This window comes from Ammospiza caudacuta, chromosome 10 (assembly GCF_027887145.1).
Source record: "Ammospiza caudacuta isolate bAmmCau1 chromosome 10, bAmmCau1.pri, whole genome shotgun sequence".
Lineage (NCBI taxonomy): Eukaryota > Metazoa > Chordata > Aves > Passeriformes > Passerellidae > Ammospiza > Ammospiza caudacuta.
The window spans coordinates 28,159,869-28,184,179 of record NC_080602.1 but is presented as its reverse complement, the minus strand read 5'-3'; the positions used below and the strand labels follow the sequence as shown (position 1 = coordinate 28,184,179).

The 24,311-nt window shown below is 42.8% G+C and overlaps 1 protein-coding gene across 3 annotated transcripts in view; it reads left to right on the top strand.

The window, feature by feature from the left end:
* The window catches only part of MAP1A (microtubule associated protein 1A), a 50,162-nt gene that overhangs the window by 2,562 nt on the left and 23,289 nt on the right, over positions 1–24,311 (top strand). Inside the window, exon 2 of one of the 3 annotated variants that reach the window (XM_058811019.1) lies at positions 2,386–2,487. In XM_058811019.1, the coding sequence (XP_058667002.1) occupies positions 2,386–2,487 (102 nt within the window). Of the gene's footprint in view, positions 1–2,385; positions 2,488–16,783; positions 16,878–18,685; positions 18,890–24,311 lie in introns of those variants that run through there. The other 2 variants (XM_058811018.1, XM_058811017.1) reach the window with 2 other exon arrangements.

The following is a 24,311-nucleotide window of genomic DNA, read 5'->3' as shown; positions in this document are numbered from 1 at the left end:
AAAACAAGCAAATAACAAAATCAACAAAAACCCAACCAAAAAAAGCCACAAACAAACAAAAAACAAACAAAGATTTTTTTTCAGTTGATAAATCTCTTACCCTGACTGATATAACAAGTATGTTCTTCCAGACTTCTTTCTATACCTTGGTTCGGAAGAATGCAATAGTGGCTGCAGGGCATTATAGGAACCTGCTTGTTTCCATGTGTAGAGCTTTGTAGGCTGTGACATTGTGAATCTGTGGGATATCTGAACAACATTTTTCCCAAAATACTGTCTAATAAATACTAGTTTTATTTTTCTGTTACTGTGTTACTTTTGTCCAATTTTGAAACAATATCCAGAAGACTAGATCTGGTATTGGGGAGAAAGGCCAAATCTTTTAAGCAAATTACCTCAGCAGGAAATACATCATTCACGAGGGCATAAAGAATGAGATTGAAAACTGATGAGTCACGTGGTCCTTTATCTGGGCTTTGCATTTGCAAAGAGCTGGAATATTTACCCTTATTGTCATATAGTCTGCACTCTCATGGTACAGGATTTTAATCAGCAAGGCTCATGTGCCATGGAGTGATAAAGTGAAATTGTGACAAATTTATAGAGATTATAGGTAAATTCAGACTACCTGTAGGAAAGGAAATGTTGAATAAATTGTTGCAAGTATGAGAACAAGTGAGATAATTCCCTTTCTTGCTCTGAAAGAGCACCTATTCCTTCTGCAATCTAGAGGATGTAGCAGTGCCTCAAATAGCACTTATTGCTGCAGTGGGACACCATGACCATGACACAGCAGCTAGTCAGCAGGATCTGCCCTGCAGAATGCCACCTTGTTCCTGTCCGGGTCAGAAAGCTCATGAGTACTGCATTAAGATTCTCTTACGCTGGACAGTTGGTTAAAAAATTATGCTCTCTTGGAGTGTAGGATAGGAAAGCACTTTGTCCATCTTCTTGCTCTATTTTTGTTTTGATTATTTGTATCCCATGTCCAAATTGAAAGGGTCAGTGCTGGAAAGTTGTTTGGTTTTCTGGCTTTTTTTTTTTTTTTCCCTGAAGGTCAGATGATTTAATGAGGAGGTTTTTGTGCAGTCTGAAGTGAATACTGTCAGTAAATAAGCATAATAAATAAGCTTTGTTACTCTGCTGTGTCAGCTGTCACCAGAAAAAGAAACTAAGCTCAAAGTTTTTTTAGCTGCTGTAGATTCTACGGGCCTTGAGACTACTGACCTGTGTGATGCAATGCCTACTGTGTCTTGCTATGTGTAGAAAGCTGGAGTGTGTATCCTTGAGGATCCTCTCCCACCAGTGGCCAGCAAAAGCTGTTGCACAACATGGAGAGCTAGAACTGCAGTAAATGGGAATATCTCCATGGAAAATTAATGTGGTTACTTTGAAAGAAAGTAGATAATAGAGGCAATAAAACTTTGTATTTTATGCAAGAAAGATGGTGAAAGAACTCTTAGTAAGGACTGCATTAATAAATACTGGAGCTGAAATTCTTGTTTCAGTTAACCTTAGAAGTCTGTGGCATTGGCCTTCAAAGTCTGAACATCAGCAGGCATCAGCACCAGATGCTGGAGTGGAGATTCGTAGTGATATCCTGCTTTTGTTCATTGTGGCACAGCGTAGAAGAGTCATACCATCCTGGAAAGGTTGCTCCCTACTGGGGTGTGAAAATCTGTGGTCTGTAGTGCTTGGTGTCCCCCAGAATGTGCTGCTGCTCACACTGAGGTCTGAAGGTGACTTCCCCAGTATGGCTTGGTGCCACTTGCTGTGGGAGCAGAAGCATCTTCCCGCTGTGATATGAAGGCATCTAGCCAGCAGAGATTATAAAGATTAAAGAACAGACTCAAATGGTCCCAGTGGGATCAGTGTCTTTGAAGGAGTGATTGGGCAGCGCGACTTGGAGGAGTGGGAGGCTTTTGTGGCTTGGAGGATGCACAGGCTGTAAGGGCAAAGAAGCTGATGTCTCTGGGCTTTTCAGTAGCAGAACAATGCAGTAACCCATCTCTGCCGGTGACCGGTGCTGGAGAGTGCAGGTGTAAAACTAACATCATGTATTTGTTTGGTTAAGCGGTAGTGTAGTTCATTTGGCCTCATCTCTTGTTGGTTTCCCTTGCATGAAGTCCAAGTTGAATGGAGACTTGCTCACTGCATGTCCTTCATGGAACACTTCATTTCTTCAGGAAGAAATGTCTTATGCAAGGTAAGTATCTTATGGTCCTCTGCTTCTGAAGACCTTTTCCATCCTAAGGATGCTCATCTAGTAGAGCATCCCTGGTCTTTGTGTGTCCTGCTCACCTTTCTTTCTCCACTTGTGTTTCTGGAGTAGATGTAATGACAAGGACAGCTTACTTTTTCCTTTTTTTTTTTTTTTTTAAACAGGAATTCGTTCCTGGAACATTAATCCTCTGTACTGTGATCTGAATCATCAACTGCGGCTCTTTGTAAATCGACATCTGGCTCAGTTTTCTTCTGAAGTCAAAGGTCAGCTTTTTGGTTTATATGCATTAACTTCTAACTCTTGTTTTGAGTCTGGGAAAAAAAAAACAAAAACAACAACAAAGAATAAAACTGATTGTGATTCAATTAGCAATTTGTTTGCCTAGGATTCTGCGGGACTGAATGCGAAAGATAAACAATCTTAACAGTGTGTTGGATGCAATTAATTTACCTTAAAATGACAGACCTTACTACTGAGAATAGAGTTGAATAGAAAAATGTGCAGCTTTAATGCCTATTAAACTAGTTAGAAGTTAGAATCTATCTATCTATCTATCTATCTATCTATCTATCTATCTATCTATCTTTCTGTATCTTATTCAGATGGCACAAAGTAGTTTACTTCATAAGCTATTTATTATCAGCCCCTTCCTCTGAGGTTTTAAAATATGTTTTCATATGCACAAAAGGTGTTGCAAGTAGTGTGTAAGAGTAGCCAAATGACCTTTTGGATTTGTCTTTTTGAAGCTCCCTTTCCTGAGAAAAATGAATAAGAGCATTATAAAAATGGCACCAACCATTAGAAATTTGGCTTGCTTAGCTTGTGAAAAGCTTAAACTCTGTTTATAATACTTTTATGTAACATATGTTAAGTTACTATAAGAAGCACAGATGACACTTGCAAAACCTAGTTTATATAAGACCATCTTATAGTTCACTGTATGTTTTACACTCTTGTCAAAGCTTCTGAGTTTTTTCCACTGGGGAAACTGTTCTCCTAATGGACAGTTGTGAAGGAAAGTACCTGGACTATTCTCAAAGGTGCCACTGACTGAGAGGTCTCACCTTCTCTGTGACTTTTTAACATGGAGATGGAATTTCTCTCTCCTTGCAAGTTGGTGTGTGCATGTGTGTACACTTACGGGATTAAAAATAAAAGTGTGTAAAACATATAATTTGAAACACTCAGTAGATCTGTCTCAGTTTGAAGTAGCTGTAACAGGGCCTATAGTATAAATAGAGCAGAGCACTAATAAATTACCATGAGTATAACATTTGCCCAAGAATTCTTCTAAGTCAGAGTTGAAACATCTGGATTAATGTTAGCAAAATGTCTCCTACTCACTTCCCCAGTGTAGTCCCTGAGGAGCAAGGGGTGATGAACGTGCCCTAGCTTTGTTCCTGAGGAGCAAAAGATGATGACTGTGTTGGCAGTCTATGAAGAGGTTTCTGTGGTGGATCTGGGGAACAGCAAGTCTGTCAACCAACTGTCAGACTTACTGAGCAAAACAGCAACTAAAATATAAGGCAGGATTAGTGTCTGTCTTGGAAGACTCACCATTGGTTCTGCAAAGGGAAGTTCTGCTTTTCAAATGTCTTGTAGTTCTTCAAAGAGATCAGCAAACATGTAGACGAGTGATTTAGTCCACCAAGCAAAAATATTTGGGGAATCTAAGTCTATGAAGTCTGTTTAAGAAAGCCTTAATGGCTTGGCCACAGAATTAGGGGCCAGGCTTTGGTATGCAGAAGTTACTGAAAAAAGGATGGGTAAAAAGAAACTTTTTTGATATGCACTGTGTATAGAGACTTGGTCCTGAACTGAAAGCTTGAAGCTTAACCTGGTGTTAGTCATGCTGCCCTCTTCTTTAAAGCTTTATTTACACACCTACAGAATTTCCTGTGGGACTATACATTCCAGCTAGCACCACAGAGTGTCTGTTCCTCTGGTACATTTCTGGGAAAGGAAAAGCGTAGCTGCCTCTCGGGTACTTAGCAGTAGAGATGTGAGAGATTCTGGTCTGGGGATCCTAGTAGGCATGGATTGACCTGAGGACCAGAGGTACAGCTGTAGGGGCTCCTTGGTTTGTGGCAAGTGTGAACATCTGGCACTCACAATTTCTCTAATAAATCTCTCTGGCAGCCCTTAAGGCCAGAACAGCCAGACAGAGAAAGGCTTTGGGATTACGGGGGGTCTAGAAAGAAGCTTTGCCTCAAGTTCGATATTTGCACATTTCCTGTCTGGACCCATGTTTATTCAATAAGCATAGATCTTGAAATGCAGCAAGATGATCTGTCAGAGACAAAAGGAATGTGTGTGAGAATAATAGATACAATTTAAAATGTGTTAAGCAGCTATATGGGACTGTGGAAAATAATGACAGTCTGTACAGGAAGATTGTGTAGGAGATAGTGTATCTTGAATGCTGAAAAGCTAAATTGAGGAGTTATGCTATAATCCCAGGATTTACTTGATGGTGGTAGATCTTGAATGCAGACAGGTTTCTCTCAGGGACAGCAGTAAGCTATGGTTATGGCATGGTTTGTGGGGAGGAAGTGGGAAAGACTGCTACAAGAGAAATTTCAGGTCACAACTGATAATACAATCTAGAAGAAGCACAAAATGTGAACTGTGAACAGTCTTGTCTGCATTCCATATGTACTATCAGTTAATACCCTTTGGAATATAGCTGCAGTTTTATATGCTCTGTTAGTTTTGCAGTTTCTGCTTGAGCAGCTATTTTTAACTGACTATTTTGATGGTAAAGAATCTTTATAATTTTAATTTATTTTTTTAAACTTTTGCTGCAGCTTGCTGCAAATTCATTGCTATGTATCCTGTAACAGCCCTGTGAAGGTGTTGTTCATCACTATTCTCCAGATGAACATACATAAAACTAGAGCTTTTTTATTGCTGTTTGGCTTTATACTTTATTTACCCTCTTGTTCCTACTGTGGGCAAAGGGAAGAGTGTACACAACTGATTTTCCTCCTAGCATTCGTGGCTTGGTGCTAGCTTCTCTGAGCAGAGGGCTGTCCTAGAGCTCTCCTGAAATCTCTCCCAGCTAATGTTGTTTTGATTCCATGCTACTGGAAAGATCTCAGTCTGACTTGTGTGGGGAACATGTACCTCCACACTGGTCTGCTGAGTAGGATATCTGAAGGATAAAACTATTTTTTTCAGAGGTGCATTAATTGGAGAATATAATTCCCTTAAAGGCTGATGCTTGCAGTCTGATTAGGGAGAAGTCAGCTGCAGCACAGCAGTTACTGTAAAGCCAGAGCAGTTGTTTGAGTTTCTCACTTGACAGATTTGTAGTAACCAGTAAATGTTTGACACCACTGGCAAGAAACAAAATATGGAGACTGGTAACACAATATGACTAAGTAGAGCAGTCTACCTGAATATTCCAAGACTTTCCTGTTTGCAATTTCTCACTTGGTTACAATAGCTATTTCCAACCTGTATTTGTAGGATGTCGATGCATAGTGTTTGCAGCTGAAATTAAAATGTAACTGCAGTGTTCTCTGGGAATGGACATGGCACAGTTGTCCCTCAGACAAGATTTTAGTCTGCGTAAAGATGATGAGGAACAAGTGAGTCTCAAATGCAGAACAATCCAGAAGAGAAAAGCTCATGGCAGAGCTTGTAATAGTAAATTGAGACTGGATGCATCTTATGCAAGTTGATTTGTTGTTGGGCTTTTGAGTTTTTTTCCCCCCACTGGCTGTCCTCTGAGTACCACAGACAACGTGGCCCTTGCTGTAGGGGTAATCTCACAGCATGGAAGGCACAGCAAGAAATCAAGTGTGGGTATATTTGGAGATTCTGGAAGCTAGTAAATTGTCGGAAGGAAGGAGAGTGTGACATGGGAAGAAAAAATTAACAGAAGTGTGCCCTCCTGTATGCTAAGGGCAGCCCCACAGGTACTTCTGCACAGCTCTTCCTTTTGCATTAATATCCCCTAGGTCAATGTTTTTACTTGTGCAAGTGATTCAATTTCTTCATGGAACTTGGAATGGCTTGGAGTGTCAGCTTGTGCCATATGCTTTTTCCAACTGCACTGCTTAGTTTGTCGTCAGTGGTGAGTCTCAAGTGCACGACAGTAAAAAAAGCTGCTTTGTTTATTCAAATTATAGCTTCTAGATAGTACAGAAGATAATTCTGTGTGTTCAAGCAAAAGCTGTTCTAGACAGGCAGCAAAAGACCAATTGCTTGTGAAAATTAGATTACAGTGAAAGTGTATATTCCCCACAGCTGTGGCCTCTTGCTAGAGAGATTTCTGCAACACAGGTCACTGAGTGATGGATTTTGTTCAGGTCTTGGCTGTTTTAATGAAAGTACTGCTATATCCTAAATTTGCATGTTCAGGTAGCAGAAAAGTCAGTGACTAACACTACTGGGTTTTCTTTTTGATTTGTTTTTTTTTTCCCCACAGATGCAACAATGATTATTTGGACTTCTGATGCAATTTCTAGTGCTTGAGCTATTAATTGACTCATACCATTTGTCTGCCACCGTTCTTTAGACCAGAGAAACACAAAGCAAGCACTTGCCAGCTTCTGTGCTTCCTCCTTGTGTGCTTGAGGGCTGTATTTGCTTTCATAGTAACCACACAGAGCAGGACCTCAAAGATCCCATGAGCTGCAGTCTACTACAGTGGCTTCCCAGGCTGTAAGCACAGCCTGTGTTTCTTGTTGGTACCTGTGGCTGCAGTAATCCCAAGCATTGCTCTTTCCAGCTGATTCCTGTCACAAATATCCCTAGATTTTTCTCCCAGATAACTGGTAAAGAATATCTCTGTGGGACTTGCAAGGATCTACCAGTTAGACTTGGTAGGATCTGCCAGTTAGACATACTTTAATCAGTTACTCATGTGTTCTGCAGGAATAAATCTTCTCTAAGGCTGCTGTATGTCAGGGTGGGTATTGGTCCTGGTTCAAGCCAAAGGTACATGCAGCACAGCAAGAAAAAATGGATGTATGGGCAGGAGTGTAAGATGAGTACATAAAATACTTCTTCCTTGTACTATTCTAGCTCATATCTTTTTCCAGGTCATGGAGAGGTGTTTTCCACTTGTTTAGTAACAGCACTTTTCAATTCCCACAAAGTGCTTTTTCAGTTTTTCCCTGCAAGTAGAGCAAGCAAGGAATAGAAGGGTTCATTCACCTGCAACACTATCTTATTTGCTTGGACTCTTATTCCTGCCTGGTCTCATTTTGATATACCTTCCTATATTGGACAATCCTGTCCAATCTGATTGTGTTATAGGTCTGGCATATTTGCCTTCTCATGATTTCTCCAGATTGCAGAGGCCAGACTTTTCTAAGGGATAAGTCTGGGAATCTATCCCAGATATTTCGTTTTATATTTTATATTAATGCCTTTCAGATCTACCTCTTTGGGATGCTGGGAACAGAACTGTGTAGTGTTCAAAGCGGGGCAGAGCTATGCATTTACACAGTGGCACAAGGGTTTTTTCCTTCCTTTCCCTGTCTCTGACATATCTATTGCTTTCTGACTGCTGCTGATCAGTGAGCTGACTCATGAATAGAACTGAGCTGATCATAACCTCAAGATACCCCAGTGGTACAAGCTAGCTCTGGTTAGCAATAGTTAGTGTAACTCTATATGTGATTCATACTTATAAATAAAGGGGCAAATGAAACTCGGCATTGTGAAGTTTCCCTGGCAGTTCATCTGCAGCCATTCTGGGTACTGTCCATAAGCTTTGCCTCCAGTCTGCTTTCCTCCTTTTCAGGTAGGCTACAGTGAGCAGCACAAGTCACAGTGTAGGCTTGTATGACATGACTTATAAAATAACAGTTGCACTATATCAATACAACCTTGGAGATTTTGACAAGCTTATTTGGTTTTTATTAAGAAGGAAGGTCATATTTTTTGTAAAGCCATGCTGATTGACATTAATGTAGTATTCTATTTGAATCTTTACTGCTGATGGGTTTTCCAGTCTCCTTGGACTTCAATGCCAGAGTAGTGGAGCTCATGTTGGAAGCTGAGAGCTTCTTAGTCAATCTTAGATCTTGTACAAGAAATTATATTTTGCATAGGCTTGGTCTGAATGCTGCAGTCTCCCACCATTGTTACTGTTAAAAGTTCATTGTCTCTAAAATATATTTTAATTTCTTTCAACTACAGAAAAGAAGTATTTACTGAATGCTTCTGGCTCTATTTGACCTGAAGAGCTTAGTTTTAAAATGAGATAGCATCAAAACATCTGCTAAAGTTGGTAAAAGCAGTGTTTTTATATATGGTCTTACATGGTTTTGCTTTTGTGCTAAGACACCTCCTCTGGACATTGCACATCCTCAGAGTTCTCTTTTCTTCTAAGAAGCTGAACAGAATTTTCCCCTCGATACTCAGCAGAGGAGCTAACAGAACCAGAGCAGCTGTGAAAAATTGATTCCTTCATAGGAATGATGCTTCCCATGAGAACATGGGAGATGGGCCTCATGTCATGCATCTGATGCCAGTATACTGGTGCTGCTTTGGCAGGCCAGGGAGTTGTCAGCCTTCATCTCAGTTTGCCGTTGTATTTCAAACTGTTCCTTTGTTCCTACCAGTATTTTGAGGTTCTCACTGTGACACCCAAAAGGCTATGCTGTGGAAATAAGAAACCAAAGCCCTTGTGAGCTGTTTTGAGCTTCAGCCCAGCACAGGTTCAGCAAACACCAGTTTCTTTTGTTTGTGCTGTTCTGCCCGAACATTGTTACTGACTGAAGGGGCGGGGAGGGGGGAGTTAAAATTAATGTAAGTTTGGGAAGGTTTTCCTGTGTTTTCTGCATTTTATCTCCACAGATAGTTAACTTTCCAATTTTGTGAGTTTCTTAGCTCAAAACTCCTAGAGTTGAAATCACCCCAATTGTGAATTAACTGGTTGCATTTCTAAAGTTAGAACTTGCCTTACTAAATTGTTACTCTTGCTTCTGAAACCAGATGCCGTGGTTAAATGTTGCTGGCAGTTCACAGAATTCAAATTGTTGAAACACATGTGGAGGCAAAAAATAACTGGGTTTATCCTGGACCAATCTTTGTTATCCTTCGAGGACAGAGGAGGGAGAGCACTGAGCTGAGCCACTCCTGCTTGCTGTCATGTAGGATATCCGAGGGGTCAGGATCTGTTTGAATGGACCTTGAGGGAAGATTAACCCTTGAATTTGATAGAAAAGGAAAAGAATTATGAGATCTTTGGGAAAGGGTTGGGCCTTCCTTCAGGACACAATATAAAACAAGCATATTTTGGGGTTTTTTTTCCTTTAGTACTTTGTGTCTTGGTAGGTGTGATTGGTTTTTTATTGCCTTTTAAAATTTACCTTTCCTTTGTTACATTTTAAAAAAGAAATGTTGAGCCTGGGCTGTGCTTATGGTAGTAGCTTGGAAATAACTCAACGGTTTTGATTTCGCGGGCCTTTTTAAAATGGCTTCGGTGGAATACATTCTGAATTGATTTGAAATGGTGGAGTTTGCTCCAGTGATGTTGGTCCTCATCTACAGAACTTTTTAGGATGGTCAAGGTGGATGACACCTAAATTTCTGATGGTTAAAAGAAAAAAAAGATCTGTGAACAACACAATAGGACAAGGACACATATTTCTTTCAGATGACCTGATCTCAGTGTTTCCTTCATATTTTTGTAAACTAAGGCCTATTCTGGATTTTGTCTGCCTTCACTTTGACAGTAGCTAATGTGGAAATTGACAGTGACTGTTTACAATGTTATGTGCCTTCAGGTAAGTGAATGGTTTGAGTTTGACTTAATCCTACTTCTTTGCCTCTGAAATTTTAGTGAGTACTAATGATTCTGTCGAAAAATCTGCAGTAGACAGACTTCTATAAAGAAAATTCTCCTGGGATCACTGTTATAAAGATGGCATTCGCTTGCATTTTTATTCCTTTTTCATGGGGATGAATAATTCAAAGTGATTATTGATTTCCCTTCCTCCCCTCACCACATCCCTACCCCCTATTTGTTTTCCCTCTCTGGTTTCATCTGAGCTAGATCTTTGCAGGAAAGCATGTGCTGCAGTGCTGATCTTATCATACAGGAGAGCATAAACCCAGGAGGGAATAGTGCCTGAAATGGATGTCCTGTTTGATCCATGTCTGAAGAATATTTGCATATTTCTCAAATTTTTCCTTTTTCTTAACTAAGCAGATTACAAGCAGAAAGTGTCTAGAAACCATTACATCCTAAACATGCACATAATTTACTAGCATTAGTTTGTAGGGACTAACATTTTATCTGTTTAAATTTAAAATATGCCCAAAAGAGCAATATCTGTTCTGTAATAACAGCATATGGTTATTTCTGTGGTGTCTTTGCATTTAGTAGCAACTAGATCCTGTCACTGTTAGTTTTTTCTAGAATTTTCAGCTTGTCTTCAAACCTGGATTCATTTTGAGAGAAGTCTTCAAACAATGCCTGTTAAAACTGCCTGAACCTGACAGGTAATGGGTTCTACCGCCTCACAAAATGTGTCAGAGCTGATTTGTATTGCTTACGTAAAAATGTCTGCATGTCTACATCTTGGTTTCCAATTCTAAATGTTATACAAAAAAAATGAAGCACATCTGGTGGTTTTATGAACCTGTGGTATGGGTGAATAAAAAATATGCCTCTTTTTAGGCAAGTCATGTCTAGTCAATGTCACAGCCATGCAAACATGGAATTATATACAGTGTTGTCAACCTTCCCAACTGTATGTTGTCTTGACAATTTTACTTGTGCCACTGCCAGTTCTATATTCCACTCTGCCCTCTCCACAGCCTTCCTTTTGGTTTCTCTGCCAGCCTTTGCTCCTGCCTGCCATTTGCAGCACCTACATTGTGATGCCTGATGCCTGTTGCGTCTCTCTTAAGATCCTGCTGTGATTTTTTTTGCCAGAGCTGTCCTTCCTTGTCTGTAGAGCATTGCAGCATTTGCTACCCAAACAGCAGGCAGGGCACCTGCTGGAATGACACTGCTCTCCATGAGGGTGTTAGCAGCCTTTGCACCCCTGTGCAGGCTTTGAAGACAGAGTTAAAATAGCAGGTTCCCAGGAATCCATTTTGGGGCAGCTGGTATCTTTTCCAACAGGCTGCTGTCTGGTTCAGGGCAAGAATGGAATCTGAGGCAGTTAAGCATGACTGGAAGGAGAAAATACACTCTGCACAAAGAGAAACCTTGCACTAGGATTTGGCTCATGTAGTTCACATTGCCTTGGTTGCATTTCTTTCTTACTTGCAGTGACAGACCTGGCTTGTCCCTTCTGCTTTGCTCTCGGTGTCTGACGGGCGGTGTGGGAAGCTTTGTTGTGCCTAGGGGTGCCCTCGTGTAGGCTGACAAGTGCGGCCAACCCCAGCGCTGGCAGAAGGCACGACAGATGTATGCTGCTTCTGGGAAATGCCCTGGGAGAAGTCCCTTCTTTGAGCTCAGCGTCATTAGGAGAACACTAGGGTTTATCCCAGCGTCACTAAGCGCTCGCTGGGGTTTGATCCTGTCCCCCTGGCCCTTGTGCCACCCCTGGGTGCTGAGAGCTGACTGCACTGTGCAGGAGCACCCTGCTGGTCTCGCTGTGCTGGGGATCCGCCTCAGTCCCTCTGCTCCTATCCTCCTGGCCTTTTGGCACTGCTTGTGTTTGCTCCAGTTTTACAGCCTTGATTTATAAACCTCCTTATCCTTTCCACCGAGAGTTCTAGACAGGTCATCTTCCCTTGTTTTCCCTAAAGGTTTGCAGGTGCTGAGTTAAATTAGGATCACCATTTTTAAAACCTTATTTTCTGGGGCAAGAAGGACCAGAATGTTGCCACTGAAAACTCACATGGTTCATGAATTTGTTTAAAGTAGGAATTGGAAAAGAGGTTGGTAACAGGTGCACACAGTCTCTCTGGGCCTGCATTAGGGATGCTATTACCACAACAGTAAAACCTTACTTGAAGAAGAAAATGATATAAAACTAAATGGATTGGATGACTTGAGATTCCCACCTTTAAACTTTTAAAATTCCACATTAGGGCTGGTAATTCTCAATAGCTCAGATAATAAACACTTCTTCGGCCCTGAAGCATCAGAAAGATGAAAACATCATTCTCAAATTAAGGAAGAAAAGCCTAAATATGTGACTGTATTGTAATAGACAAGAACAACAACAACAACAATAATAATAATAAACAACTGTACCTGCAAAGCTACCTAAAAGAATAAAATACTTCAGGGATTAAAGGTTACTTTAAATAGAACTATACTGACAATCAAAGGGTTGTCACAACATTTCAGAAATGGTTATTTAAAAATAAGAAAACTTGACAAAAGTGGGAAACACCTTTTTGGTCAGAATTTAGGCTAACATACAGATTAAAATGATACGTATACCTGTAAATAAGAAAGGAGATAGGAAGACTCATTGAACAGTTGCAGAGAAAGATACAGTATTCAACAAAAATGAGTCCTTTAAATGCATCCTAGTGCAGCCTGTAGAAAAGAGTAAAAATTGCTGTAAAAATCACTGTAAAAATTGCAGAAATTAAGATAGCCAAGAGGTTTTGGGGAGTGATTTGCCAAAGACTTGAACAAGTCATTGGTTCATTTGTTTGATTGAAAGCAGATAGCGTGTGGAAGTCAGTAACTGGATAGTCTAAGCAAAGAAATCTTCCAAATGCAAACAAATCCTTGTGCTTCTTGGCAGTTTTTTCTGTCCTGTGTGCTGTCTGCTCTTGGATGTGCTGTGATTGCCTTGTGCAGTGAGAGCTTGAAAGCTGGGATGTAGACTAATGGAGAGGTCAGCAGAACTCTGCATTTCACACAAAGGTGTGGGGAAATAAATTTAAATCTAATAAATTTAAAATAATATCTGGGCTATGTCTGGGTCAGGCCACGGTTATTCTTTGTCCCAAGGTTCTCAGAAGATAGTATATTCTTGATTAGAATGTATTTTCTTATTAAAGCCTTTGGCCTATAGTTTTTTAGAAAATCAAATGTTTTTGAGCTTGAGATGGTAGGCAGCTTGGAGTTTTTGTTTAGAGAAGCATGACCTTTAGACTCATTGTAAGACTTATGCTTTAGCTGTAGTTCTTGATATCTCATACATCAAAAAAACATACAGCCTTCATTTATATAAAACTGTTTTAAACATCATAGTAGAGAAAAACATGGAGATATGACCATGGCGTTTGAAAATAACAGAAAAACATTTCAAGAACTGACTTTTTATATTTATGCTGGCCTAGGGAAAGACCCTGTCTATAGCTTATTATTATTTATGATCCAGGATATTCCTGTCAGTGTGATACTAGCTAAGGTGTGTAGTCATTAAATAAGTGTTCACATTTTTAACAATTTAATTCCATGTTTAATTCCATATCCTAGTCAGAAAGGAACTACACCTAACATCACAGGAAGCTTTGTGGCCTTTTCAAAGCCATGAGGACAGGGAACAGCCTAAAGACAGGATCTTTGTTTCAAACCATAGTTGTCAGTTTGACAAAATGGAAAAAAGTGGTTTGAGGCTTTTTAGCATAAATAGGGAAACGCTCCCTGTCTCTTTCTAATTCAATATGTAAAATAAATCCATCCTTGGATCAGAGAATAATAGTGTCTTTAACCTTTCATGTTTGAGTGGTCGTTGGAGTTGAACCTCAACGAGCCTCATCTTAGCAGTGGTCCTGGTGCCCGCTCTGTGAGGTTCCATACCTGTCAGGTGAATCTCCTGATCTCCTAAAGGACTGACGAAATGGAAATTACCTTGAAGCTCAGTGCCCCTTTCTTAGGAACTGGAAGAGCCTTGAAGATAGGCGAGTGCTTCCCTTACTAGTTCCCTTTTGCTTCTGATGACTATTTTTAGGTTTATTGCTAAATGTTGTTTTCTTTAAAAGCTAAAAAGAAGAGATTATCTGCAGCTGCTATCTGATCATATGAAGGCAGTGGGGCTGCCTCAGAGAACATGTGTGCAGGAGGCTGCTTAGGCCACTTAAATACAGGTGCATGGTAAAAGCAGCAGCTACTTTAAGAACCTCTTCAGTTTTGACAAGTGTTTTGCTGGTCAAACAGTACACATATGCCAAGAACTGTGCTTTGTGAAAACCACCATACCTTGTAAATTACTTTTACTTTGTAAACGTCCACTTGCAATGTATAAAAATATGCATTCCAGTTTGCTGGGTGTGAACATATAACTAAGAGTGGAAAGTGAGAGGGAAACTAGAGACAGTAGATGCACCTAGCTTCAGACATTAATTTCATAGAGATAGCTGTTTCTGATGTAAATTCTCAATAGCAACTGGACGATGCAAAATTTTTGTGACATAAAGAAGTATTTTGAAGCAAAAGAGAAAAGAGCACGACATATTGTTGAAAAAATATAGTTTCTTGTAAAATAAGATCATGGATGGAAGATAACAAATTGGTCTGTTTATATATTAAAAAGGTTTTAATGCATTTAAGGATATCCAGCTAGTTCATACTTTAGTTGTACTTGCGTGAGTGTTAATAGGAAGGGATTTTGAAACAATTACTAATATCAGGAAATGTCCTGATTAGACAGTAAAATCTAATTTTGCTGCTTGAAATAGAATATATCAATATTAAAAAAAATCAATGCAGAAAGAGATCATGCTACTCCAAATATCCTGCTAGGGGCTAAATTTGATCACTGTTGTAGTGGGTGTAGAAAAGGAAAAGGCTTGTAGAGTTGTGTGTCATTGTATGAAATGGCCCGGGGTATATGCCCTTCCAGAGTGTGCAATGGGAGCTGCCCTTCTGGAGTGCTCTGAAAAATCTGCTGATGGCAGTGCAGTTTGCAGTGTGGGCCAGTTCTAGAGCAGACTATGTGATCCCCTCCCTTCCCTCCTGCACCATTGGCGCTGCTCTCTGAAGTGACAGACACATCTCAGTGTTGTGGGTTCATTAGAAAAGACCCCAAGAACTGCCTAAGGGGTGAAATTCTCCCTGGGCTAGCCATCTGGGGCAGTTCTTGCACTGAAGTGGATGATGCTAACTCAAATACTAAGAAGCTTAGCTTATATGAAGCAGTAATAGCAAATACATCCTCCTGCTTTGTCTTCAGCACTCCTACATAGCAGCACCTTTAAGGTAATATCCTTTGCTCACCTGGTGCATCTTTAAACTTAAAAAGGGGACTGCACATTTGGTTTGCAGTCATCTGCATCCCCACCTGTTTACTTGGCTCTTTACTTCTGACTCCTTTTTTACTTTGACTATGCAAAACTCTTCAACTTGTGTTATACTGGTTATGGTGGGATGACAGGTACAATGGGTAGTGATAATGACCCCCTCTGTTTCAAAGAATGTCCATTGTAGTGCACAGGGGACCTATAGCGTGGAGCTATTTTCTTCATAGTTTGTCCTTTGAGAATATTTTAACCTTTGGTCTTTTTAAAATATGATGCAATGTTACCTGTCCTAAACATACAGAAATTTAAGATGTTTGATCCAGTGCATTGATTTTTCCTCAGGTTTACAGATATTTGCCACTGATTGATGTCATCTGAAAGCTACAGAAAGGAAGGTTCTGATTTGGGGTTTTTTAACTTTTAAAACTTAAAATTCTGTGATATTTCTATTTCTGAGCATTGCATCGTGTCTGACAGTCCTTCCAAAACCACTGAGGGAGACCTGCTGTGCAGCTGACAGGACATCTCCAGCTTTCACATTAATTCTGGAATCTAAAGTAAGCCAGCATCATGTGTACAGCAAGCAGGGCAGTGAGAGTGATTTCAGTTTTTGCTGTGGGGAAAAAATCAAAAAAATCACTACTGCCAACTAGCACACCATGAAGTAATCTGTATATTCCAATGCTGGACTGGGATGCCTGCGACCAGCAAAGGAGAAACCAGGAGGCACAATTATTTGCAAGTGCCTTGGAGCTGATGCTGATTATGAAACAAGTTGCAAGGTTCTCAGAAAACAATGTAAACATTTATCTGAAAACATGCCGGAAATAAGTCTCCAGAGGTTGCATATCTGGTATTCTTGCCTCACTCATTGGCATTCATTGTCTGTCCAGCGTGGTCCAAGCTCACCACTGGCCCGTGTCCGTGCATGAGCAGCCAGGTGCTGGTGTGTGGTGTCAGGTACATCTGTCCCGTAGCAGGGGTGCTTCGTGTCGCTCGTTTTTAACTGCAGGAGCAGCTCTGCAGCTGGAGTCCGACGTGAGGTTCCAGTTTGAGACAATTAAGCCGAAGGCGCCCGAGGTGGGATGGAGAGCAGCCCTCCGGCAGCCCGTGAGGACAGAGAGGCCCGTGAGGCCCAAGGGCGATGTGAAAAGCGTTCAGGCAGCGCCGAACCCGCGCTGGCCGGGCTCTGACCTGTGTCGGGTATTTCGGAGCGCGGGCCGCGGTTTGACCCCAGTCGGGTGTTTGGCAGCGCGGGACCGGAGCTCGGTGCACGCCGTTGCCCGGAGATCGGGAGCCGGGGCCTCTGCGGGCCGGCCGCGGAGCAGCGGAGCAGGCCAGGCCGCCCGTGGGGGGCCGGGGCCGGCGCGCAGAGGGTTAAAGCGCTGCGCTCGGGTGGGGCCGCGGCGGCGCCGCCCCCTCCGTGACACGGCACCGCTCGCCGCAGCCCGGGCCGGGCCGTGCCGTGCCGTGCCGGCGCATCCTCCGCGCTCAGCGCAGCCCATCGGCGTCGCTTCCCGGCAGGATGGTAGGTGCATCTTCCTTCCCCACCGGCCTGGGGCGAGCAGCGAAAGGTGCCGGGGCGGTCGGGAGTGAGGAGCCCCGGTATCGTGGAGGTTGCGGGATGGAGGCGGCGGCGCTTTGTTCGCGCTCGGATGCTGCTCGTTGCTTTGGAAGACGTTGGTCGGCGGGGAGGACGGGCCCTTCTGGGGAGGTAGCGGGGGATGTCGGTGACGGCAGGCGGACCTGTCCGGGCTCTGCGCTCCTGTGCGCGGTCCCGCCGAGCTGCTGGGGCTGCGCAGCCCCGGCAGAGTCGCAGGTGAGCAAACGCACCTGCGCGGAGCGCTCATAGCGGGTGCGGGTTTATTGCCTTGGAATTTGGGGGCTTGAGGGGGATTAGTGACAAGAGGGGAAGGTGACTGCGGATGGAGCTTGGAGTTTCTATGATCTGCGGACCTTCCCCCTTCTCAGCTGTTTGTGCTCGAGTATAGGAACAAAACCCAAATTCCCCAGCTGCTCAGCTGTTTGCTGCGCTTGTGTCCTTAGCTCAGACACAGAGAAGAATGTATGAAGATGGGTTTAGAGAAGAATCTGGAGAAAGTATTCTGCCTGTCAGGAACGTAAGGAGTCCTGCATCATTATGTTTTATCCCAGTATAGTTTTCTGACGCTGAAGATGGTGTGCTGCTGGAGAACGGAGGAGGTGGTACAAGGCATCTCAGAGATGCTGCCTTTGGGCAAGGCTTGGTAAAAGACAGCATTAGCGTCTGTATCACCGTTCAGCTGATGCTGGAATGAGGCTAATACCAGGCAGGAGGGGGGAGGGTTGTTAAGGTGGACTGTCGTGCTATCGATTTGATGGAAGAGAGATGCAAGGCCTGTCTTCTTTTGCAATTTCTCTGTCCTTTGGTGCTGCACACCTGCATATGAAGTCTGAAGTCTATGAAGTAGCTGAAGTCTGACTTCAAGCTTCACAACACTACATGCTTCCAGTACAGGAAACCAAAAAGCATCCAAATGTGTCCAGTAGGTGGGAGAGAAAAAAGGGAAGGTTCCCCTAAAATGTGAGTCATGCAGCCTTTCTGTGGCAGCAGAAGGAGAAGATGTGGCCAGTCTTGGAGCTGATTTTCACCCTAGTAGGCTATAAGCAGAGACTTTGTGCTTAAGAAGTGAGAATAACAAAATGCTTTCTTTTTCCTAGCAGTAGTCCTTTGTCATCCCTCACCTTGCTGGACTGCCCTTGTAACACAGAGGGATAAGGGGCCAGCTGTCTCTTTATCATCAGCTCTCCTGCTTTACCAGTGGTACTGTGTGATGATGATACTGCTGCAGTCACAGACACATGAGGTTCTATTTTAATAGGGTATCTCTGGCATTCGTTAGTGTCGCCACCAGCAAGCTTCTTGGTAAAAGTGTTAAATTATCTGTATGCTAGAGCTGAAATGTGTTGAAGTATTTCAAAACATGGCCTTTTATTTCCAGGGTTCAGAACTAGAGGCGCAAGAGCATGGTTTGGCACTTTGCATAGACTTGGGTATGTGACTGTGAATATCTGTCAGACACTGTTGTTTTGGCTAAGAGGGAAAAAGAGAACAAGCAAAACCTTGTAAATCAGGGAGGGAGCAATGAAAAAAAGTCAGTAGAGATACCAACAAAAGCTCTCTTAATATAGAAGAGAGGGGGCTGCGAGCGATCAGACTGGGACTGTCAGTGCTTAGGGAGGGGAAAAGGAGGGAGCTGTAATCACTGTGTCATTGATCCTACAGTGAGCTCGGAGGGGAGGAGCATGGCTGCTGCACACTCACACACGCAGAGACACACGCACACACACACTGCGGCAAATTCTGCAGCTGGTGCCTGCTGGCTTGTGACTGCAGAAAAAACAAGCTCCGGTTCAAATTCTCTGATCTCAGAGACGAGGCTGTTTCTATTCCAAGTTGCTCTGGTTCCGCTGTGAAAAGCCCTGCAGGCTGGGCATTGTTCCAGAATGACGGGGATTCCTCTTTCTTCTGATGGGGTAGAGGCCCTTTTGCTGTGTCAGGTCAGTACCCTCTCTGTTTCCTTGATGACTTCACACTGGTTGGCTGCATCCAGCCTCTGTTGCTGTCCTTATAATTTCTCCAGCAAGTAGTTACTGAGTTGGGACACATTTTTTTCTCCTTTCCTTTCCTTTCCTTTCCTTTCCTTTCCTTTCCTTTCCTTTCCTTTCCTTTCCTTTCCTTTCCTTTCCTTTCCTTTCCTTTCCTTTCCTTTCCTTTCCTTTCCTTTCCTTTCCTTTCCTTTCCTTTCCTTTCCGTGATCTGGCAAGGCCAGGCTGTGAGACCTTCTGCCCTACTCCCATTCTGCAGATAGAGAGATGTGTAGCTTTGCAGTAGTTTCTTTCCTGACAAAACAATCTACCTCCTGTCATGTCCTTTTGCCACTCTTCGTCATTGTCTGTCATGCTGGCATACCTGAGTCACATCTTCAGCAGGTGTGGTGGTAAATGGATGGTAGACTGGATCACAGGAGCATGGTGAGCAATTGCCAGCTTTTTGGTGAAAGCAAGGAAGCTGCATGTGTGTGAACAAGAGGTGCAATGTGTCTCCAAGGGGCATGGCTGGACACCAGGGGAGGCACAGAAGAGTAGTTCCTCAGCACGAGTTTCTGTGGGATGTGACTTGTGCTCTTTGTACATGGTCAGACACAGACCTTCCTAGGTAACTTCTGGGATGCATCTTGCAAAGGAAGAAGAAACTCAGAAGCAGATAAAGATGCAGTAATAGATTCTTGTGATAGGCGTCTGAGTACAGAGATCTTGGTGGACGCTGCTTCTAGCAGAGCCCAGGGTGCTTGTGACAGGCATTATCACAGGCTTTCCACTGCTCCTCGATGGGCAGAAGAGAGGGGCCTCCAGACCCTGAGAGGAGATGCTATGGGAGCAGTTCAGGTAAGTCTGGTTAGTACACGGAGACCCGACAGTAGCAGCTAGCTTAAAACACAAGGAGGATCTTCCAGCCTGTTAGGCAAAAGTACCTGTGGAAGAAGGGCAGCTGATAGAGACCCTCCATCAGCCCAGAAACTGTGTATGGAAGGAAGGAGAGCAAGCTATGTGTAAATGAATGCCAAAAATTTATTCTGGGGGGAATTTACTGAGGTGGAAAAAAGATTTATTTTTCTTTCCCCCTCAAAAATCATGAACGTTCTGGACTCCAACACCAGCACAGTAGCTGTTGACAGGAAAGATTAGAGAAAGTATTGAGCTAACTTCTTAATTTGTATTATTTTTTTCTCCATTCCCTTAGAGGTGCTTGGGTGCACAGTTATGAATTCCTCTTACAAATACCCCTGCTGTATTTGCCGTAAACACTTTCCTTCTAAAACATTGAAAATGTTTCAATTAAACATTGGCATTAACAAGCTTCTGCCAGTTTTTTGCAAGCTGGTGGAGCAGGCAGGGGATCAGGGTCAGGGCCTCGGTGGGAGCAGTGCGCATCTGCTTGTCCTGCGCTCCCCCTCGCACACCAGCTGCCAGCTCACGACGTGGCTGTCCCTGAGCACGCTGCCACCTGCACAGCTGCGAGTTTTGGCTCGCAAGGGGAGCTGAGAGTAGGGCAGTGGGCAGCAGGGAATGTGGAGGAAGCTGGGATTATGGTGGTGGAACACAGCAGGGTGGCTGCACAAAAAGCAGTCTTCATTAGCTCATGCTTTGCTGTGCCTAAGCTCTGTGGCTTTTTACCTTTGCTTCACACTAAAGAAACGGAGATAAATTTCTACATGTGGTGACTTTAGATCAGTTTCCTTCCTCTCATAGCTTCCAGGATCTCAAAAGTTAGTATTGATGGCACAATTAGTTATGTATCCAGCTCTTCAGGAAGTTTCTGTCCCTCTGATGCTTTATTCACAGATGAACATGAGCACCAATCTCCTTGGCCAGCAGGGTCTTAGTTCTCCTGAGACAGCCCTTGAAGTCTTGCTCAACCGATTTCTCAAATGCATAGAACGTTACTGGGTTGACTTGGTTTTTTAGTTTTATTTTTTAATGAGGAATACAATTTTGATTAATTTCTGCTTTTTTGAAAAGCAGCATTATCTCAATATCAGTATTTGGAAAGATATTAGTGAGTCCTTTCTTTCTTTGCTTACTTTCCTTACTTTCTTTGAAAGTAAAGGCTTGAATATTTCCTCCAAGAAGTTGAAGGCCGAGAATCACCAGCTAAAGGAGACTTGCAAATCACAGAGGGGCAGGATTCAATATGCATGTCGGTTATCAATACATAGCTACAAAGCTACTGAATAACATTTGTCTCTCTTTGCACGTGTTACTGTCACTCATGCACCTTCTTGCAAGGCACTGAAGTCTTTGGCAATGTGCTAGAACCTACCTCGGGGCTGTAAAAGTTCAGTGCTGTTTTTCACAATGTGCTATAGCTACAAACAAACTGTGTTTAAGAAGCATGGCAGCATAACTGGCTTCCTCTATTGACTTTCAAGTTGAGAAATTCAGTTAATTGCTTTTGCACTTTGCTAACCTTTTATTTCACTGATATCACCTGTCCATTCTCTATTAAGCTTCAGTGTCATAATTTTAAGTAATTGAAGAGAAAAACTAGAAGGAAAAGACCATTAGTAGCTCCCTGTTGAAAATTGTCTGAGGAATGTCAGTGTCCTCAGGAACTCCAGATGTTCTTAGAAGAGAAATGGGCAAGAAGCCAGTGATTTTTCTTCTGGGTGACTAGATTTATGTTCTGAAAAGCTTGCTTAAAATGGATTAAGAGGGGTAAGTTAAGTTGCAGCACATAGACAGAAATGCAGACACTACCCAAGCCATGTAAGAAGTCAATGGCCTCCATCAAAAATTACTCCTTTGCACAAGGGTAAAACATTGGATAGGGTGGCTCTCTGCGCCTTTGATCCACGTAGCATCTTTCTGAAGAGTCAGCTTACAGGCTGATAGGTGTAATACGTGTTTTGGCCCAGTTCTTTGTCGCTAGATTTGTGTCAGTTTCATTTGTTAGGGCTTTTCTTCTTGCTGTTGGTCCACACTCAAAGGCAAAGACCATTGCTAAGGAAGAGGGAGGCATGGGAGCAAGAAAGGTTTCCATGCCTGCATGGATGTGAGGGAACTGAACAATAAGAGGCCCCGAGAGAAGCATTTGTGGTGATGGAAGCCTCTCTTGGTCCTTTTTATTCTCCCTGGTTAGTACGTTCAGTTCCTGATTGCGCTGTGTAATCTGCAAGCTGAAAGGCACCTGTCTGGATGGGGTGGCATTGTGAAGCAGGGGCTCCTGAGGTGGAATAAGACTGGAGTGAGCTTGTTTCAAGCAGACTGGTAAGAGGCAGTGGCTGAGAGGGCAGAACGAGGGGAGGATGGCCTGGACTACTCTGCTGGAAACCTCCTTGGCTGCTTGCAGGGCCCTCTCCCTCCACTTCTAAATGGACAGGCCCTGTGTTTGCTGGCAGAATGGAGAGGAGGCCTTGAAGTTCTCAACTTTGAAATAACTTTTTGTATCAAATTCATTATTGTTGTACTCCACCACAAATCAAATCCCAGGAACACAGACCACGCAGAGGATCTACCAAGGGTCACCTAGATTCAGGAGTGCAAAGTCAAGATGCAACAAAGAAAGCTGTTGGCAGGGGAGAGCTGCTTCTTCTCAAGGGCTAGCAGAATGTGGTCCTGTGCTTCACCAACCACCTCAGCCACTCGGAGTTCACAGCTGGTTTAATATCTGTATCTTCATGGGGGCTGACATCCGGCAGGTCATCCTAAAAACAAGCAAGAGAGAGAAGAAAAGCTACTTGGAATGAGACTGTTAATAATATGCAATAGGAATGAGGTTTAAAGAGTCCAAACAGTTGCTGTAAGTCAGAGGCAGGACTCTCTTACAAAAATTTGGCATCTCAATAAGCAAACAGGAGGAAATCTCAGAGTTATTTTCCTGTGTGTGCAGTCATCCCCTCTTTTATACAATTAAGTTCTCCCTACCTCAGGCAGTTTATTTGTCATATTGATCAGTTGAGGGAAAAAAAAAGATAAATAGAACAGATCATCATGAGCTGCTGTGCCTCCAAGTCAGTCAGAGTCAGTTTTACCCAGATACTTCTCAACTAAGAGAAACATGCAGTTTTCTTCAGTCTGTGCTATGTTCTTGTTGTAAGAGCATGTGTTAAGGAATGCATATTCTTATAAAAATTAAGGGATAATAAGCTGTCTAACTTCGTGACTTACAGGAGTCTTCATCTCTGGAACACGGAACAGGGTATCTGCCTCATGCCAGTGGGAGTGGTTTTATGGAACTTCTGTTTCAGGGACTTCAGCAACTCCTAGCTGAAGTCTAGCTGACACAGGAATGGGAAACATTAGTTTGGTTTCCAAAGGGATCAGCTGTAATAAGTCTGTCAGGGCTTGGTGGAGTGAGGACACCAGATAAGAGGGTGTCTTAAGTTGTGTTCAGGTTTTCTTTTGTGGATTTCGCTGGAGACATTTAAAAAGTCGCAGCTTCAGGTGTTCACAGCTGGAGGCCATGTCTCTGTGCAGGGCTTCATTCCTGGTTTATGTGAATGCCGCACACTGTTCCTCAGCAGAAGGATACAAGGCCTGCATGAGTCAGCAAAGCTGCTGCAGGAAACAGAATATTTTTGTGGCCAATCTAGCAGCTGACAAACTACGTAAAACTGCTCACCTTATCAATTATCTCAGTGGTGGTATAACTTCCAGTTGCAAGGCAGTAAAAATATGAGAAATTATTTCCAAAGTGAGTACCTGCATCTTCAATTAGTGGTTCTAAAATGGCTGAGCTATCAAATTGCTCCTTAGCATAAGAGTGAGACAGTATGTGCAATTAGGGAGCAAAGAGATGGTTGCTATGGTTGACATGGTATAGAAATAGAGGTTGCCTGGGAGAGGAGCTCTAGATGGCATGAAAATACCACAGGGAGGAGGGAAGATGGAAAGCACAGGCAAGTGGTTAGCAGAAATATCTCCTGGGATGTGGCAAGTGCCCACAGCCTCCCACACCTTAAGGAATATTTCATTTCCTTCTCTGGCCCTGCTGCTGGTTCACCTTTGTGGTAAATGCCCAGGAGGCAGTCAGTCATTTCACAGAGCCTGCTCGTACCTTAAAGCATGAACAATTCTCCTGGCTTGCAGTAACGGTATGGGAAGGTGAGTTATGAAATATCTCCAGCATTACACATAAAAGGAAACTTGAGAACACTTTCAGATTCCTCAGCCCTCTTCATCCTGACAGATTCAGCAACATTTCTAGAAACCAGATCTTGTTCTCCTTCACTGCTGCCTGGTCCTCCCAGAAATATTCTTATTTCTACTGGCTATGTTTTTCCTTTCTCTGTCCATCCTAGTATGGTTCTCAATTAATTTTACTTTTTCACTCTGTTCCTGTTGAAAATCTTTTTTTTTCATTTGTGGAGCTATCTTGCTGACACTGTCTCCTTTCTTTAGCTTCTTAAACTAAGTTCTC